Genomic DNA, 17168 nt, shown 5'->3' with positions numbered 1-17168 from the left:
AACGTTCTGATCACAACTCTGCAATATATTGTTGGCTTTTGGATTTCCTCCATTTATGTTTGTTTTCAAGATACAGAAATCAGATATGCTGGTCTGATTGCTTCGATCACTCGTACTCAGAATGGAGAAGCCTAGACGCTGATTGGCAGATTGGAAGCTCCTATGCGGAGTCTTCAGATGTTTGTGCAGAGAGGTATCTTCTCTCAATGAGATTGTTGTGAGACATTGCTTCTGTAGCATTACTTACAAAAATAGTTTTAATTTGAGGGTCATGTTGATCTTGGAGATTTACACTCAAAATAAACTGAAGGGTAGTACTATAGCCTGAGCACTACACAGCCAACATGGTAGGTTCATCACCATTCTACCATGGCAGACATACTCTAGTGGGAGCTACAGTGTTGAAGTGTGATCTACAAGTGTTTAATCTCTCAATGGTGACAATAGAAAAAGTTGTTGGTATCTTGGATCAGGGCCTGAAAATGGGTTCTGTTAAAGAACTGTATATAACGTCATTGTGATATTAAAATTGTTATTGCAGAAATTCTGCATATTTGTCAGCAAATTCCAAAACTGTTTTATGATTTTCATCAATGTGTATTTATCAAGATATGAGACATCTCATGTGTGTTTTGTTCTGCACCTCAACATATGCACTAGTGATTGCATATATATATCTGACCTTGAATAATTATCAAGCAAAAATAACTGTAGTTTTAACATATTTTAGTGACAAAGAACAAATGTGATGTTTATCATGTGTGACCTTTACTCGCATGTGACGTGAGGTGGTCGTGGTAGGTGGCTGACTGTTACTATGGTGACAAATGTGGCTCACTGGTCTGGCTGCCATGTTTTGTTGTGCAGAGTTATGTCCCATAGGTGTGCCAAAGTCTCTTATCCTTGGTTTTAATCCCAAACTTACCTGATTATAATTCTAGATTTATCAGCACTGTACCCGAGAAGTACACCAGAGAAGTACATGTGTAAGACCTGCATCCCTTGGGCCAACCTCCCACATCAAACTGACACAGTGGTACAACTTGAAAACTGTTAGCATTAAGCGAAGCTCACTCAAACACTCAGGAGTAACACTGGCAATATTTATCACCAATGTTCATATATTAATAATAGGATCTGTAACAAGTAATGTGTACAAGTTCAGATATATGACATGTGATTTCTCGGTGCAGAATTGTTCCATAGCTGCCAGGTTCCATTGATTGTGGGTTCCATATGCACCCTGAGAATATTCCTTGGTTTGTCAGCACCATCACAATGCTTGCAAGTTTCACCACTGTCAGGAATGTCCTTGACCTTTAGCACTTAGGAATTGTTCCACATGAAGCTGACACACCATGATATAATTGACATGCCTTTCACAGTGGCATTAAACCCAACTCACCCCAGTTATATGACCTCCTCCCAGAAGTGTGAGTGACACATGATTTGTAACCTGTGAAATATGATGCATGATCCGTGACCTTTGACATGCAATATATTACCCATAAGACAGCTGACCACCTGAGATAAGCACTGCTAGATAAAGGATTATAGGAGCAACAAGACCCATGATGGAACCTCTACACATACAAGGGCAACACTTTTTTAATTCTTCTGTTTACCGCTTCGACAGACCGGAGCCCAAAACCATTTTTTGAAACTGAATTGTAGTTTTTTTTATCTTTATTTGCCAGACTGCTCAGTTGTTAATATACTCACTGGTGACAGGGTTAATTTAAGTTAATTCATCTTCTTTATTCTTTCAATGCAAAGTTTCGGTACAGGTGCTCCAGTCCTGTTGGAAATAGAAAGAAAATGACTTTGGGCCCTGATTTGTTGACCATGAAATACATGCAGTGTTGAAAACCTGTATGAAAATAGCCACATTATCACATACTAGGCATGTGGTGTGCACAGTCAAGGATGTGTAGAAAGTCACATGTAAGTGTGAAACTGTGGATAAATAAGATATTATCCCTGTGGCACAAGATATGAAACAAACTAAAGTGTGACCTGTGGCTTGTTGAGTAGCAAGTTTGGTAGCATGTTTGAGTTGCATAATTTCAGGTTGGTTAAGATTTAATGCCGAACAATAGACATGATATTTGCTATGGTTACATTTTTTAACAAACTTTTCTCGACATCTGTGGACATAGTGTCAACTGTGATTCCCGTAAAGCAGGAGTGTTTGGTAGGAATACATATGTACACTGTATTTCATCAAGTAAATCCAATTGGAAGACATGTTGCAGTATTCTTCATTGGTAGGAAGGGGGCAATACAATGAGGTGAGGTGGGGTGTATAAGCGTGGTTGTTGGAAGTAGGGCCGTGGAAAGTGGGGTGGTGGGAAGTGGGGCGGTAGGAAGTGGGGTTGTGGGAAGTAGGGTGGTAGGAAGCGGGATTGTGGGAAGTAGGGCCGTGGAAAGTGGGGTGGTGGGAAGTGGGGCGGTAGGAAGTGGGGTTGTGGGAAGTAGGGCCGTGGAAAGTGGGGTGGTGGGAAGTAGGGTGGTAGGAAGTGGGGTTGTGGGTAGTAGGGCCTGTGGGAAGTAGGGCGGTGGGAAGTAGGGCAGTTGGCAGTCGGGTGGTGGGAGGTAGGGAAAGTGGGGGTGTGGGAAGTGGAACATTGGGAAGTAGGGCATTTGGAAGTATGGCGGTGGGAAGTAGGGCCATTGGAAGTAGGGCGGTGGGAAGTAGGGCGGTGGGAAGCGGGGTTGTGGAAAGTAGGGCCGTGGAAAGTGAGGTGGTGGGAAGTGGGGCGTTAGGAAGTAGGGCAGTGGGAAGTAGGGAGGTTGGAAGTAGGGCGGTGGGAAGTAGGGCAGTTGGCAGTCGAGCATAGGGAAGTAGGGCGGTAGAAAATGGGGTTGTGGGAAGTAGGGCTGTGGAAAGTGGGGTGGTGGGAAGTGGGGCGATGGGAAGTGGGGCGGTAGGAAGTAGTGTTGTGGAAAGTGGGGCAGTGGGAAGTTGGGTGGTGGGAAGTAGGGCGGTAGGAAGTAGTGTTGTGGGAAGTAGGGCTGTGGAAAGTGGGGCGGTGGGAAGTGGGGCCATGAGAAGTTGGGCAGTGGGAAGTAGGGTGGTGGGAAGTAGGGCGGTAGGAAGTAGTGTGGTTGGAGAAGTAGGGCTGTGGAAAGTTGGGCGGTGGGAAGTGGGGCCATGAGAAGTTGGGCAGTGGGAAGTGGGGTTGTGGGAAGTAGGGTGGTGTGGGAAGTAGGGCAGTGGAGAGTGTGGCCTTGAGAAGTGGTGCGTTGAGAAGAGGGTCTGTCAGAAGTGGTGCGTTGAGAAGAGGGTCTGTCAGAAGTGGTGCGTTGAGAAGAGGGTCTGTCAGAAGTGGTGCGTTGAGAAGAGGGTCTGTCAGAAGTGGTGCGTTGAGAAGAGGGTCTGTCAGAAGTGGAGCCGTCGAAAGTGGGACGGATGAGGATAAAAATCTAAACATCAGTTAACAAATAGAATTATAAATATTGAGCTGCACAAATGTACTTGTAAAGGGCGATCAGGAAGCTGTTAACTACAGGACAAGCAAGAGGGTCCCAGCAGAGACAGGACACTTTATAGATGGAACTCCCTGATTCCAAATTATTAAAGTTGTCATCAGATATATTGCTTATTATGTGTAGCTCATAGTGGACTGTAGACATGACTTGATTGCCAGCATCTTCCAACAAAAGATTATTCATTCTCCTTGATGCAGCAGATCATTGTCATCCACATTTGAATAGTAATGATTATTTATTCAACATCCACGCCAGTACACACATACTTGGTGCTTACAATCAATACTTCTACCTGTCTGTAACCTACGACCTATAAGAAGCTTCCACTGACAAACCACCCGTTTCGAAACATACAAAATGTTTGTGACCTTTATGTTGTGTCCGGCCAAATGTCTGTAGGAGGTGCATGTGGACATGTTTTCTTGAACTGAACTTGGTAGAAGCTGATAGGTGTTTATTGTATTGTGTGGAGACGCAATGATTGTCTTGGGTCATGGACAGATAGAGCTGACCTGGTTCTAGAGGCTAAGGTAGGCGGGAGTCGGTTGTGTGTTGGACAGTCGGACAGTCTGCCTGTAGTGTGCTGATACACACAATGTATAGAGGTATTTATCCAGACTGTCATGTAGAATCAAAGGTTTCACTGACATGTTTCTGAGGTTGTCAGTGTTTCTTTCTCTTGCAGGACTTTGGATTAATACAAATATACCTCTAGATAACGTTTTAAGGTTGTCTTTAAAAATGTTCTTATGATATACATGAAATATACATCAAGCAGATTGGATATACCGGTACATAATATATACACTTGTATACTTGATATACATTACATATTAATCTAAGGGGTAGGATATACATAAATTGTCTTAATCTAGTGGGTTGATATTTACATAACATATTAATCAAGCAGGTCAGATGTACATAACATATTAATATAGCAGGTTGGATGTACATAACATATTTATCTAGCAGGTTGGATGTACATAGCATATTAATCTAGCAGGTTGGATGTACATAACATATTAATCTAGCAGGTTGGATGTACATAGCATATTAATCTAGCAGGTTGGATGCACATAGCATATTAATCTAGCAGGTTGGATGTACATAGCATATTAATCTAGCAGGTTGGATGTACATAGCATATTAATCTAGCAGGTTGGATGTACATAGCATATTAATCTAGCAGGTTGGATGTACATAACATATTAATCTAGCAGGTTGGATGTACATAACATATTAATCTAGCAGGTTGAATGTACATAGCATATTGATCTAGCAGGTTGGATGTACATAACATATTAATCTAGCAGGTTGGATGTACATAGCATATTAATCTAGCAGGTTGGATGTACATAGCATATTAATCTAGCAGGTTGGATGTACATAACATATTAATCTAGCAGGTTGGATGTACATAGCATATTAATCTAGCAGGTTGGATGTACATAAGATATTAATCTAGCAGGTTGGATGTACATAACATATTAATCTAGCAGGTTGGATGTACATAGCATATTAATCTAGCAGGTTGGATGTACATAAGATATTAATACAGCAGGTCAGATGTACATAACATATTAATATAGCAGGTTGGATGTACATAACATATTAATACAGCAGGTCAGATGTACATAACATATTAATCTAGCAGGTTGGATGTACATAGCATATTAATCTAGCAGGTTGGATGTACATAACATATTAATATAGCAGGTTGGATGTACATAGCATATTAATATAGCAGGTTGGATGTACATAAGATATTAATACAGCAGGTCAGATGTACATAACATATTAATCTAGCAGGTTGGATGTACATAACATATTAATACAGCAGGTCAGATGTACATAACATATTAATCTAGCAGGTTGGATGTACATAGCATATTAATCTAGCAGGTTGGATGTACATAAGATATTAATACAGCAGGTCAGATGTACATAGCATATTAATATAGCAGGTTGGATGTACATAGCATATTAATCTAGCAGGTTGGATGTACATAGCATATTAATCTAGCAGGTTGGATGTACATAAGATATTAATCTAGCAGGTTGGATGTACATAGCATATTAATATAGCAGGTTGGATGTACATAGCATATTAATCTAGCAGGTTGGATGTACATAAGATATTAATACAGCAGGTCAGATGTACATAACATATTAATCTAGCAGGTTGGATGTACATAGCATATTAATCTAGCAGGTTGGATGTACATAGCATATTAATCTAGCAGGTTAGATGTACATAACATATTAATCTAGCAGGTTGGATGTACATAACATATTAATATAGCAGGTTGGATGTACATAGCATATTAATATAGCAGGTTGGATGTATAGCATATAAAAGTTGAGTCTAAATTTTAAGAACAATGAGAAGAATCTAACAATGTTCTTGAGTGTCTACTTCTCTCACCACTGAACACCACATAAACAAGTCTTAGAAAGTTAGAAATGATACACATAAGGAAGAGAATTTGTGGATGTCAACTTCTTATCATTTTTAATTTAAAGTTTACCATAGGACGAGAGGTCGGTCACATGACCTCGAAATTGACTTTCATAAGTGTATGAATGACACAATTTGACGTTCATACATTTTTCATGAGGCCGTGTTCTTGAAATGACGTAAACACTGACGGACTACTTCCACATTGCTGGGGAAACCCCTGGGAATTCCCTTGCACGAAAACAATATAGCCGTTTTTTTCTGATCATTTAGAACCTTTATTCTTGGTCTCAGTGTTTCAGTATACATTGAGAAATGTCAGAGAGCGTGACTGCATGATTGTTCACGAATATCCTCGCTACGGCCCATCCTAATGAACAAACGAAGAAATGCACATCTAAACTATCGTAGTATCGACTCGATCCGGGTCTAGGCTGACATTGACCATCTCCAGCAATCTATGAATTTACCTTAGTGTCTGTTTGACGCATCTTTATTCACCTTTCAATGATCGACCAGTTGATCAATGATGACTAACACATGTAACCGCCACAGGTTCATTAACAACTTCGGAAATCTGTCCTGTCTGTCATTTTGACGTCTTGTACTTGATGTAAATGTATTATGATGCACTGTCATTGTGACGTCTTGTACTTGATGTAAATGTATTATGATGCACTGTCATTGTGACGTCTTGTACTTGATGTAAATGTATTATGATGCACTGTCATTGTGACGTCTTGTACTTGATGTAAATGTATTATGATGCACTGTCATTGTGACGTCTTGTACTTGATGTAAATGTATTATGATGCACTGTCATTGTGACGTCTTGTACTTGATGTAAATGTATTATGATGCACTGTCATTGTGACGTCTTGTACTTGATGTAAATGTATTATGATGCACTGTCATTGTGACGTCTTGTACTTGATGTAAATGTATTATGATGCACTGTCATTGTGACTGACTTACTGAGGTAGTTCTTTACAGACCTTTCTCATCAAATGAGGATATGATTTGAACACATGTGTTGTGAGGGTGGTCGGGTAGCCGAGTGGTTGAAGCGTTCGCTCGTCACGCCGAAGACTCATGTTTGATTCCTGACATGGGTACAATGTGTGAAGCCCATTTCTGGTGTCCCCGCCGTGATATTGCTGGAATATTGCTAAAAGTGGCGTAAAACCATACTCACTCATACTCACTCACATGTGTTGTGTAAGATGTTTCAGAAGAGCAAGTTGTGCATCCATACGCTCATGTCACCTCTCTTTTTGAGGAACTATTTTACTCCGCGATATAGCTGGTTGTTGTATGGCAGTTACTGTAAACATGAAGTCACACGTACTAAATAAAATTGTGTTTAGATCTTGGCCTACATCCTTTGAGGTAAGAAATTGTGATAAAAAAATTATCGAAAAATTAAATTGACTTTCACTTTGTATGAGTTCATTGGAGTATGAACCTTCATAGAGTCAGGGCCAAACATTGTATGAACGTCGTCGCAAACTTTGATGTTCATACAGTTAGGCCCTCAATTCTTAAAATTATGAGGAACACAATGTTTCGGGGTTCTTCTTCATCAGGTGAATGAGTAAGCATATAAGTAAGGATAAGATCAATCTCATTAAAATAGATCTAAGTTCTCGCTGCCTCTAAACAAAGATCTGAGGACATCCCATTACGGGTCACGTCAGAACGACCTTTCCCGAACTTTGACCAACCTCTAAAATGACTAACAAGAAGTCGACATCAGCCAATTAGAAAGCAGCTTTCTTGAGCTTTACGGCACTCGTTTCAACCTGGCGACTTCCACTTTTGAAAAATATGTTGACACAGTTCTCGTTTTAAATTTCGAAATCTGAACAAATGAACATTCCGGAATGTCTAAGTTGAGATTGTATGGCAGTGCTTTCCACATACTTTGCAACGCCTCCTCCATTCAAATGTTTATCCGGAAGCGAGAGATAGACGATAATTTTGACAGAATCAGTCGTACGGGCCGTAACTGTCATTCCGAATACCCATAATCAGAAACACATTCCGACTGTCACTTTCGCGTTCTGAAGTGACCTGTTATGGGATGTCGTCAGATCTTTGTTTAGCGACAGCAAGAACTAAGATCTGATTTTAATGAGATTAGGATAAGATTTATGTTTGAACAATTTCTTTAATACAATTAAGAGCGACGTATCGGTGTAGGTTCTAACAGGTGTATATACGGGTAGGAGGCAAAGTTTATACACTAGAGTAGATATCAGATGTAGTTATACTGGATTGGAGAAGCCTGTTATGTGCACAAAAGGGGTAGTTAAGACATTATAGGCGAAGTCAGTCACATAAACAAAAGAGTGAAGCCAGTAATGTTAACAACAGGATTATGACTGATTGGGGTCTTGGATGAGTTGATGGTATGCCGGGGGTATGTAATATCCTTGGTCACAGTTGATTGACGATTCGAGTCTTTTGATGTTGATGGCTACTTGTAGTGTTCTGATTTGAAGTCTCTGAGGTTGGTGGTGAGGGCTTTGATTTTATCCCACTGAATTCTGTGGCATTAGTTGTCACGGATATAGTCTGATAGAGCTAATTTAGAGTCATCCTACGAGACTGAGCTTTGTTCTTTAATTTGGGTTTTGAGGGGCCTAGATGTTTCTAGTGTACCTGGGACAGGTTGTCTGTGTACCTTGGGCAGGTTGTCTGTGTACCTGGGACAGGTTGTCTGTGTACCTGGGACAGGTTGTCTGTGTACCTGGGACAGGTTGTCTGTGTACCTGGGACAGGTTGTCTGTGTACCTGGGGCAGGTTGTCTGTGTACCTGGGACAGGTTGTCTGTGTACCTGGGGCAGGTTGTCTGTGTACCAGGGACAGGTTGTCTGTGTACCAGGGACAGGTTGTCTGTGTACCTGGGGCAGGTTGTGGGTTGTGTGTTGTCTGTTGTCTGTGTACCTGGGACAGGTTGTCTGTGTACCTGGGACAGGTTGTCTGTGTACCTGGGGCAGGGTGTCTGTGTACCTGGGGCAGGTTGTGTGTTGTCTGTGTACCTGGGACAGGTTGTCTGTGTACCTGGGGCAGGTTGTCTGTGTACCTGGGACAGGTTGTCTGTGTACCTGGGGCAGGTTGTCTGTGTACCTGGGACAGGTTGTCTGTGTACCAGGGACAGGTTGTCTGTGTACCTGGGACAGGTTGTCTGTGTACCTGGGGCAGGTTGTCTGTGTACCTGGGGCAGGTTGTCTGTGTACCGGGGACAGGGTGTCTGTGTACCTGGGACAGGGTGTCTGTGTACCTGGGACAGGTTGTCTGTGTACCTGGGGCAGGTTGTCTGTGTACCGGGGACAGGGTGTCTGTGTACCTGGGACAGGGTGTCTGTGTACCTGGGACAGGTTGTCTGTGTACCTGGGGCAGGTTGTGTGTTGTCTGTGTACCTGGGATTGGTTGTCTGTGTACCTGGGACAGGTTGTCTGTGTACCTGGGGCAGGTTGTCTGTGTACCTGGGACAGGGTGTCTGTGTACCTGGGACAGGTTGTCTGTGTACCTGGGACAGGTTGTCTGTGTACCTGGGACAGGTTGTCTGTGTACCTGGGGCAGGTTGTCTGTGTACCTGGGACAGGTTGTCTGTGTACCTGGGACAGGGTGTCTGTGTACCTGGGACAGGTTGTCTGTGTACCTGGGGCAGGTTGTCTGTGTACCTGGGACAGGTTGTCTGTGTACCTGGGACAGGTTGTCTGTGTACCTGGGACAGGTTGTCTGTGTACCTGGGACAGGTTGTCTGTGTACCTGGGGCAGGTTGTCTGTGTACCTGGGACAGGTTGTCTGTGTACCTGGGGCAGGTTGTCTGTGTACCAGGGACAGGTTGTCTGTGTACCAGGGACAGGTTGTCTGTGTACCTGGGGCAGGTTGTGGGTTGTGTGTTGTCTGTTGTCTGTGTACCTGGGACAGGTTGTCTGTGTACCTGGGACAGGTTGTCTGTGTACCTGGGGCAGGGTGTCTGTGTACCTGGGGCAGGTTGTGTGTTGTCTGTGTACCTGGGACAGGTTGTCTGTGTACCTGGGGCAGGTTGTCTGTGTACCTGGGACAGGTTGTCTGTGTACCTGGGACAGGTTGTCTGTGTACCTGGGACAGGTTGTCTGTGTACCTGGGACAGGTTGTCTGTGTACCAGGGACAGGTTGTCTGTGTACCTGGGACAGGTTGTCTGTGTACCTGGGGCAGGTTGTCTGTGTACCTGGGGCAGGTTGTCTGTGTACCGGGGACAGGGTGTCTGTGTACCTGGGACAGGGTGTCTGTGTACCTGGGGCAGGTTGTCTGTGTACCTGGGGCAGGTTGTCTGTGTACCTGGGACAGGTTGTCTGTGTACCTGGGACAGGTTGTCTGTGTACCTGGGGCAGGTTGTGTGTTGTCTGTGTACCTGGGACAGGTTGTCTGTGTACCTGGGACAGGTTGTCTGTGTACCTTGGGCAGGTTGTCTGTGTACCTGGGACAGGGTGTCTGTGTACCTGGGAGAGGTTGTCTGTGTACCAGGGACAGGTTGTCTGTGTACCTGGGACAGGTTGTCTGTGTACCTGGGACAGGTTGTCTGTGTACCTGGGGCAGGTTGTGTGTTGTCTGTGTACCTGGGACAGGTTGTCTGTGTACCAGGGACAGGTTGTCTGTGTACCTTGGGCAGGTTGTCTGTGTACCTTGGGCAGGTTGTCTGTGTACCAGGGACAGGTTGTCTGTGTACCTGGGGCAGGTTGTCTGTGTACCTGGGGCAGGTTGTGTGTTGTCTGTGTACCTGGGACAGGTTGTCTGTGTACCAGGGACAGGTTGTCTGTGTACCTTGGGCAGGTTGTCTGTGTACCTGGGGCAGGTTGTCTGTGTACCTGGGGCAGGTTGTCTGTGTACCTGGGACAGGGTGTCTGTGTACCTGGGAGAGGTTGTCTGTGTACCAGGGACAGGTTGTCTGTGTACCTGGGACAGGTTGTCTGTGTACCTGGGACAGGTTGTCTATGTACTTGGGGCAGGTTGTGTGTTGTCTGTGTACCTGGGACAGGTTGTCTGTGTACCAGGGACAGGTTGTCTGTGTACCTGGGACAGGTTGTCTGTGTACCTGGGGCAGGTTGTGTGTTGTCTGTGTACCTGGGACAGGTTGTCTGTGTACCTTGGACAGGTTGTCTGTGTACCTGGGGCAGGTTGTCTGTGTACCAGGGACAGGTTGTCTGTGTACCTGGGGCAGGTTGTCTGTGTACCTGGGACAGGTTGTCTGTGTACCTGGGACAGGTTGTCTGTGTACCTTGGGCAGGTTGTGTGTTGTCTGTGTACCTGGGACAGGTTGTCTGTGTACCTGGGGCAGGTTGTGTGTTGTCTGTGTACCTGGGGCAGGTTGTCTGTGTACCTGGGACAGGGTGTCTGTGTACCTGGGACAGGTTGTCTGTGTACCTGGGACAGGGTGTCTGTGTACCTGGGACAGGTTGTCTGTGTACCTGGGACAGGTTGTCTGTGTACCTGGGGCAGGTTGTCTGTGTACCTTGGGCAGGTTGTCTGTGTACCTGGGACAGGTTGTCTGTGTACCTGGGACAGGTTGTCTGTGTACCTTGGGCAGGTTGTCTGTGTACCTGGGACAGGTTGTCTGTGTACCTGGGGCAGGTTGTGTGTTGTCTGTGTACCTGGGACAGGTTGTCTGTGTACCTTGGGCAGGTTGTCTGTGTACCTGGGACAGGGTGTCTGTGTACCTGGGAGAGGTTGTCTGTGTACCAGGGACAGGTTGTCTGTGTACCTGGGGCAGGTTGTCTGTGTACCTGGGACAGGTTGTCTATGTACCTGGGGCAGGTTGTGTGTTGTCTGTGTACCTGGGACAGGTTGTCTGTGTACCTTGGGCAGGTTGTGTGTTGTCTGTGTACCTGGGATAGGTTGTCTGTGTACCAGGGACAGGTTGTCTGTGTACCTTGGGCAGGTTGTCTGTGTACCTGGGGCAGGTTGTCTGTGTACCTGGGACAGGTTGTCTGTGTACCTTGGGCAGGTTGTCTGTGTACCTGGGACAGGTTGTCTGTGTACCTGGGACAGGTTGTCTGTGTACCTTGGGCAGGTTGTCTGTGTACCTGGGACAGGTTGTCTGTGTACCTGGGGCAGGTTGTGTGTTGTCTGTGTACCTGGGACAGGTTGTCTGTGTACCTGGGACAGGGTGTCTGTGTACCTGGGAAAGGTTGTCTGTGTACCAGGGACAGGTTGTCTGTGTACCGGGGACAGGGTGTCTGTGTACCTGGGAGAGGTTGTCTGTGTACCAGGGACAGGTTGTCTGTGTACCTGGGGCAGGTTGTCTGTGTACCTGGGACAGGTTGTCTATGTACCTGGGGCAGGTTGTGTGTTGTCTGTGTACCTGGGACAGGTTGTCTGTGTACCAGGGACAGGTTGTCTGTGTACCTGGGACAGGTTGTCTGTGTACCTGGGGCAGGTTGTGTGTTGTCTGTGTACCTGGGACAGGTTGTCTGTGTACCTTGGACAGGTTGTCTGTGTACCTGGGGCAGGTTGTCTGTGTACCAGGGACAGGTTGTCTGTGTACCTGGGGCAGGTTGTCTGTGTGCCTGGGACAGGTTGTCTGTGTACCTGGGACAGGTTGTCTGTGTACCTGGGACAGGTTGTCTGTGTACCTGGGACATGTTGTCTGTGTACCTGGGACATGTTGTCTGTGTACCTGGGACAGGTTGTCTGTGTACCTGGGACAGGTTGTCTGTGTACCTGGGACAGGTTGGATGACTTCACACACCGTGACATCGTGATATCCCCAACTGAAGCAGGAGATGCTGCCACATGGAACATGTGAATGAAAGGCACATGATGGTAGCCTGGAATGGCTTGTAAATTGTACCTGACTTCCACCATTCAATAGAAAGCTGACAAGTACAACCGTTTATGGCAACTCATAACATTACATATTTAATGTCGCCTGTATGCCAGGTGTGGGCCACGCCACACAGTCAGATGTAGGTGCAAGCGCATGGGTTCCCAGGAAACGATGCTCTCAACTTCATGGGGCATTGCACAACTGAAAGAGGTGTTATGAATATTTAACTGTGGGAACTGCCTATCACACATCTCTTGTGTCTTTGTAACCTTAGTGCTTATATGCATATGTATATTTGTATTGCCACAAAGTTCCTTTAAAAAAAATTTTATGTTGTGCAGGGCCCTAGAAAAATGTTTTTGAAAAACATTATTATTTTTTATTTAGCTGTTGTTGTCACCCAAAAATGATGCCTACAATATGTCTAATCTGAAAGAGAATAGGGCCGAACTGGTTATACAACAAGCTCTGACTATCACTGCACACATGACATCATATTCAGATAACTAGAACCAAAATAGTAGTAGCTAGACCACTTTTTAACTTTAATTTTTCTTCCACCAATCAACCATGATTTATCACAGAAGAATCTGTAAGCCAAGAAGTATAGGCCTTTAGTCTGAAAAGTGTATAGCAGGTTAGGGATTTGCAAGTTAGAAATTTGTTCAATAATATTATTATTTATGTCATAATGAATCATAAAGATACACATAAAATACAAAGAGTTTAGTTTAGGTGTTGTGTTTTGAACTGGAATCATTTCATTCCTACATGGGGGCGGTCGGGTAGCCTAGCGGTTTAAGCGTTCGCTCGTCACGCCGAAGACTCGGGTTCGATTCCCGACATGGGTACAATGTGTGAAGCCCATTTCTGGTGTCCCCCGCCGTGATATTGCTGGAATATTGCTAAAAGCGGCGTAAAACCATACTCACTCACTCATTCCTACATGAGTGCCTCATAAAGGACAGGCATTCGGGTACCCTGTTGATTGTTGCGCTTGCTTGCCACAGCTCTAGCCAGGGTTCATTGTGTTCTGGGGTACAGTTTGTGAAGCCCATTTACGATGTCCATATTCCGTTAGGGGGCATAAAACCATGCTCACCCACTTGTTTGAAAGGGATATACTTCTGAAATGTAACTTTTTGAAATCCTCCTCATACATACAAATCATATGCTCCTCTCAGTATAGCTGTAAAATAACCATCCAATATTTTAGCTGTTTTGGTGATTAAATGGATTGAATGCATGGGCACCTATATTTTTCACCTCTCATATATTCAAGTTGGTCGATCATCCAAGGTCATTTTCTCAAGGTAATCCATTCATCCATCTAGTTGTGACCATGAGCGTGCCTCATGTGAATGTAAGATGTCATCTGGGCTGTTTTTACCTCTTTATTCAAACTGAGTCATGAAGATCAAAATGTAAGACCCAAAGTCAAACAAAGTAATCGTTTTGCAATTAACATGCACAGTTTATTTTTATGTAATGTTCAACGTCTCCAAGGGGCTAGCTCTTCACACTTTATGAAAGAGACCTGGCCAGGAGGTTAAGTATAACGTGAACCCATCTACCGCTCAGGGTGAAGGTTGGCTCAGGGCCAGAGGTTAACCTCACTGGTACATGTACCTGCAATTGAATGTAAAGGTTAACCTCATAGGTACCTGCCATTCAGTTTAAAGGTTAACCTCATAGGTACCTGCAATTCAGGATAAGGGTTAACCTCAAAGGTAGCTGCCATTCAGGATAAGGGTTAACCTCAAAGGTACCTGCCATTCAGGATGAGGGTTAACCTCAATGGTACCTGCCATTCAGGATAAGGGTTAACCTCAAAGGTGCCTGCCATTCAGGATAAGGGTTAACCTCAAAGGTACCTGCCAATCATGATAAGGGTTAACCTCAAAGGTAGCTGCCATTCATGATAAGGGTTAACCTCAAAGGTACCTTTCATTCAGTTTAAGGGTAAACATCATACATACCTTTCATTCAGTTTAAGGGTTAACCTCATACATACTTTCCATTCAGTATAAGGGTTAACCTAAAAGGTACCTACCATTCAGGATAAGGGTTAACCTCAAAGGTACCTGCCATTCAGGATAAGGGTTAACCTCAATGGTAGCTGCCATTCAGGATAAGGGTTAACCTCAAAGGTATCTGCCATTAAGGATACGGGTTAACCTCATAGGTACCTGCCATTCAGGATAAGGGTTAAACCTCAAAGGTACCTGCCATTCAGGATAAGGGTTAACCTCAAAGGTACCTGCCATTCAGGATAAGGGTTAACCTCAAAGGTACCTGCCATTCAGTTTAAAGGTTAACCTCAAAGGTACCTGCCATTAAGGATGAGGGTTAACCTCAAAGGTACCTGCCATTCAGGATAAGGGTTAAACCTCAATGGCACCTGCCATTCAGGATAAGGGTTTACCTCAAAGGTACCTGCCATTCAGGATGAGGGTTAACCTCAATGGTACCTGCCATTCAGGATAAGGGTTAACCTCAAAGGTGCCTGCCATTCAGGATAAGGGTTAACCTCAAAGGTACCTGCCAATCATGATAAGGGTTATCCTCAAAGGTAGCTGCCATTCATGATAAGGGTTAACCTCAAAGGTACCTTTCATTCAGTTTAAGGGTAAACATCATACATACCTTTCATTCAGTTTAAGGGTTAACCTCATACATACTTTCCATTCAGTATAAGGGTTAACCTAAAAGGTACCTACCATTCAGGATAAGGGTTAACCTAAAAGGTACCTGCCATTCAGGATAAGGGTTAACCTCAATGGTACCTGCCATTCAGGATAAGGGTAAACCTCAAAGGTATCTGCCATTAAGGATAAGGGTTAACCTCAAAGGTATCTGCCATTCAGGATAAGGGTTAACCTCATAGGTACCTGCCATTCAGTTTAAAGGTTAACCTCAAAGGTACCTGCCATTCAGTTTAAAGGTTAACCTCAAAGGTACCTGCCATTAAGGATGAGGGTTAACCTCAAAAGTACCTGCCATTCAGGATAAGGGTTAAACCTCAATGGTACCTGCCATTCAGGATAAGGGTTAACCTCAAAGGTAGCTGCCATTCAGGATAAGGGTTAACCTCAAAGGTACCTGCCATTCAGGATTAGGGTTAACCTCAATGGTACCTGCCATTCAGGATAAAGGGTTAACCTCAAAGATACCTGCCATTCAGGATAAGGGTTAACCTTAAAGGTATCTGCCATTCAGTTTAAAGGTTAACCTCAAAGGTACCTGCCATTCAGTTTTAAGATTAACCACAAAGGTACCTGCCATTCAGGATAAGGGTTAACCTCAAAGGTAGCTGCCATTCAGGATAAGGGTTAACCTCATAGCTACCTGCCATTCAGTTTAAAGGTTAACCTCAAAGGTACCTGCCATTCAGGATGAGGGTTAACCTCAAAGGTACCTGCCATTCAGGATGAGGGTTAACCTCAAAGGTACCTGCCATTCAGGATAAGGGTTAACCTCAAAGGTAGCTGCCATTCAGGATAAGGGTTAACCTCAAAGGTACCTGCCATTCAGGATAAGGGTTAACCTCAAAGGTACCTGCCATTCATGATAAGGGTTAACCTCAAAGGTACCTGCCATTCAGGATGAGGGTTAACCTCAATGGTACCTGCCATTCAGGATAAGGGTTAACCTCAAAGGTGCCTGCCATTCATGATAAGGGTTAACCTCAAAGGTATCTGCCATTCATGATAAGGGTTAACCTCAAAGGTACCTGCCATTCAGTTTAAAGGTTAACCTCAAAGGTACCTGCCATTCAGTTTTAAGATTAACCACAAAGGTACCTGCCATTCAGGATAAGGGTTAACCTCAAAGGTATCTGCCATTCAGGATAAGGGTTAACCTCAAAGGTAGCTGCCATTCAGGATAAGGGTTAACCTCAAAGGTACCTGCCATTCAGGATAAGGGTTAACCTCAAAGGTACCTGCCATTCATGATAAGGGTTAACCTCAAAGGTACCTGCCATTCAGGATGAGGGTTAACCTCAATGGTACCTGCCATTCAGGATAAGGGTTAACCTCAAAGGTGCCTGCCATTCATGATAAGGGTTAACCTCAAAGGTAGCTGCCATTCATGATAAGGGTTAACCTCAATGGTACCTGCCATTCAGTTTAAAGGTTAACCTCAAAGGTACCTGCCATTCAGTTTTAAGATTAACCACAAAGGTACCTGCCATTCAGGATAAGGGTTAACCTCAAAGGTATCTGCCATTTAGTTTAAAGGTTAACCTCAATGGTACCTGCCATTCAGGATGAGGGTTAACCTCAAAGGTACCTGCCATTCAGGATAAGGGTTAACCTCAAAGGTATCTGCCATTCAGGATAAGGGTTAACCTCAAAGGTAGCTGCAATTCAGGATAAGGGTTAACCTCAAAGGTAGCT

General features: G+C 44.4%; 2 protein-coding genes across 10 annotated transcripts in view; one reads left to right on the top strand and one right to left on the bottom strand.

Annotated features, from left to right (window-relative positions):
- Positions 1-17168, top strand: part of LOC124117390 — a 203018-nt gene that overhangs the window by 13516 nt on the left and 172334 nt on the right. The gene's annotated exons all lie outside the window — the stretch shown is intronic.
- Positions 2224-3156, bottom strand: LOC124149000 (early nodulin-75-like). Its single transcript, XM_046520333.2, has one exon. The coding sequence runs from the start codon at positions 3154-3156 to the stop codon at positions 2224-2226; it is 933 nt and encodes a 310-aa protein (XP_046376289.2).

This window comes from Haliotis rufescens, unplaced genomic scaffold, assembly GCF_023055435.1.
Source record: "Haliotis rufescens isolate VD_foot unplaced genomic scaffold, xgHalRufe1.0.p SCAF_8, whole genome shotgun sequence".
Lineage (NCBI taxonomy): Eukaryota > Metazoa > Mollusca > Gastropoda > Lepetellida > Haliotidae > Haliotis > Haliotis rufescens.
The sequence above is the reverse complement of the archived record's forward strand: the minus strand, read 5'-3'. Positions and strand labels throughout refer to the sequence as shown.

Bases quoted from the DNA above. Each gene is read 5' to 3' on its own strand.
- LOC124149000 (XM_046520333.2), bottom strand. From the start codon at position 3,156: ATGGCCCCACTTCCCACCGCCCAACTTTCCACAGCCCTACTTCTCCAA.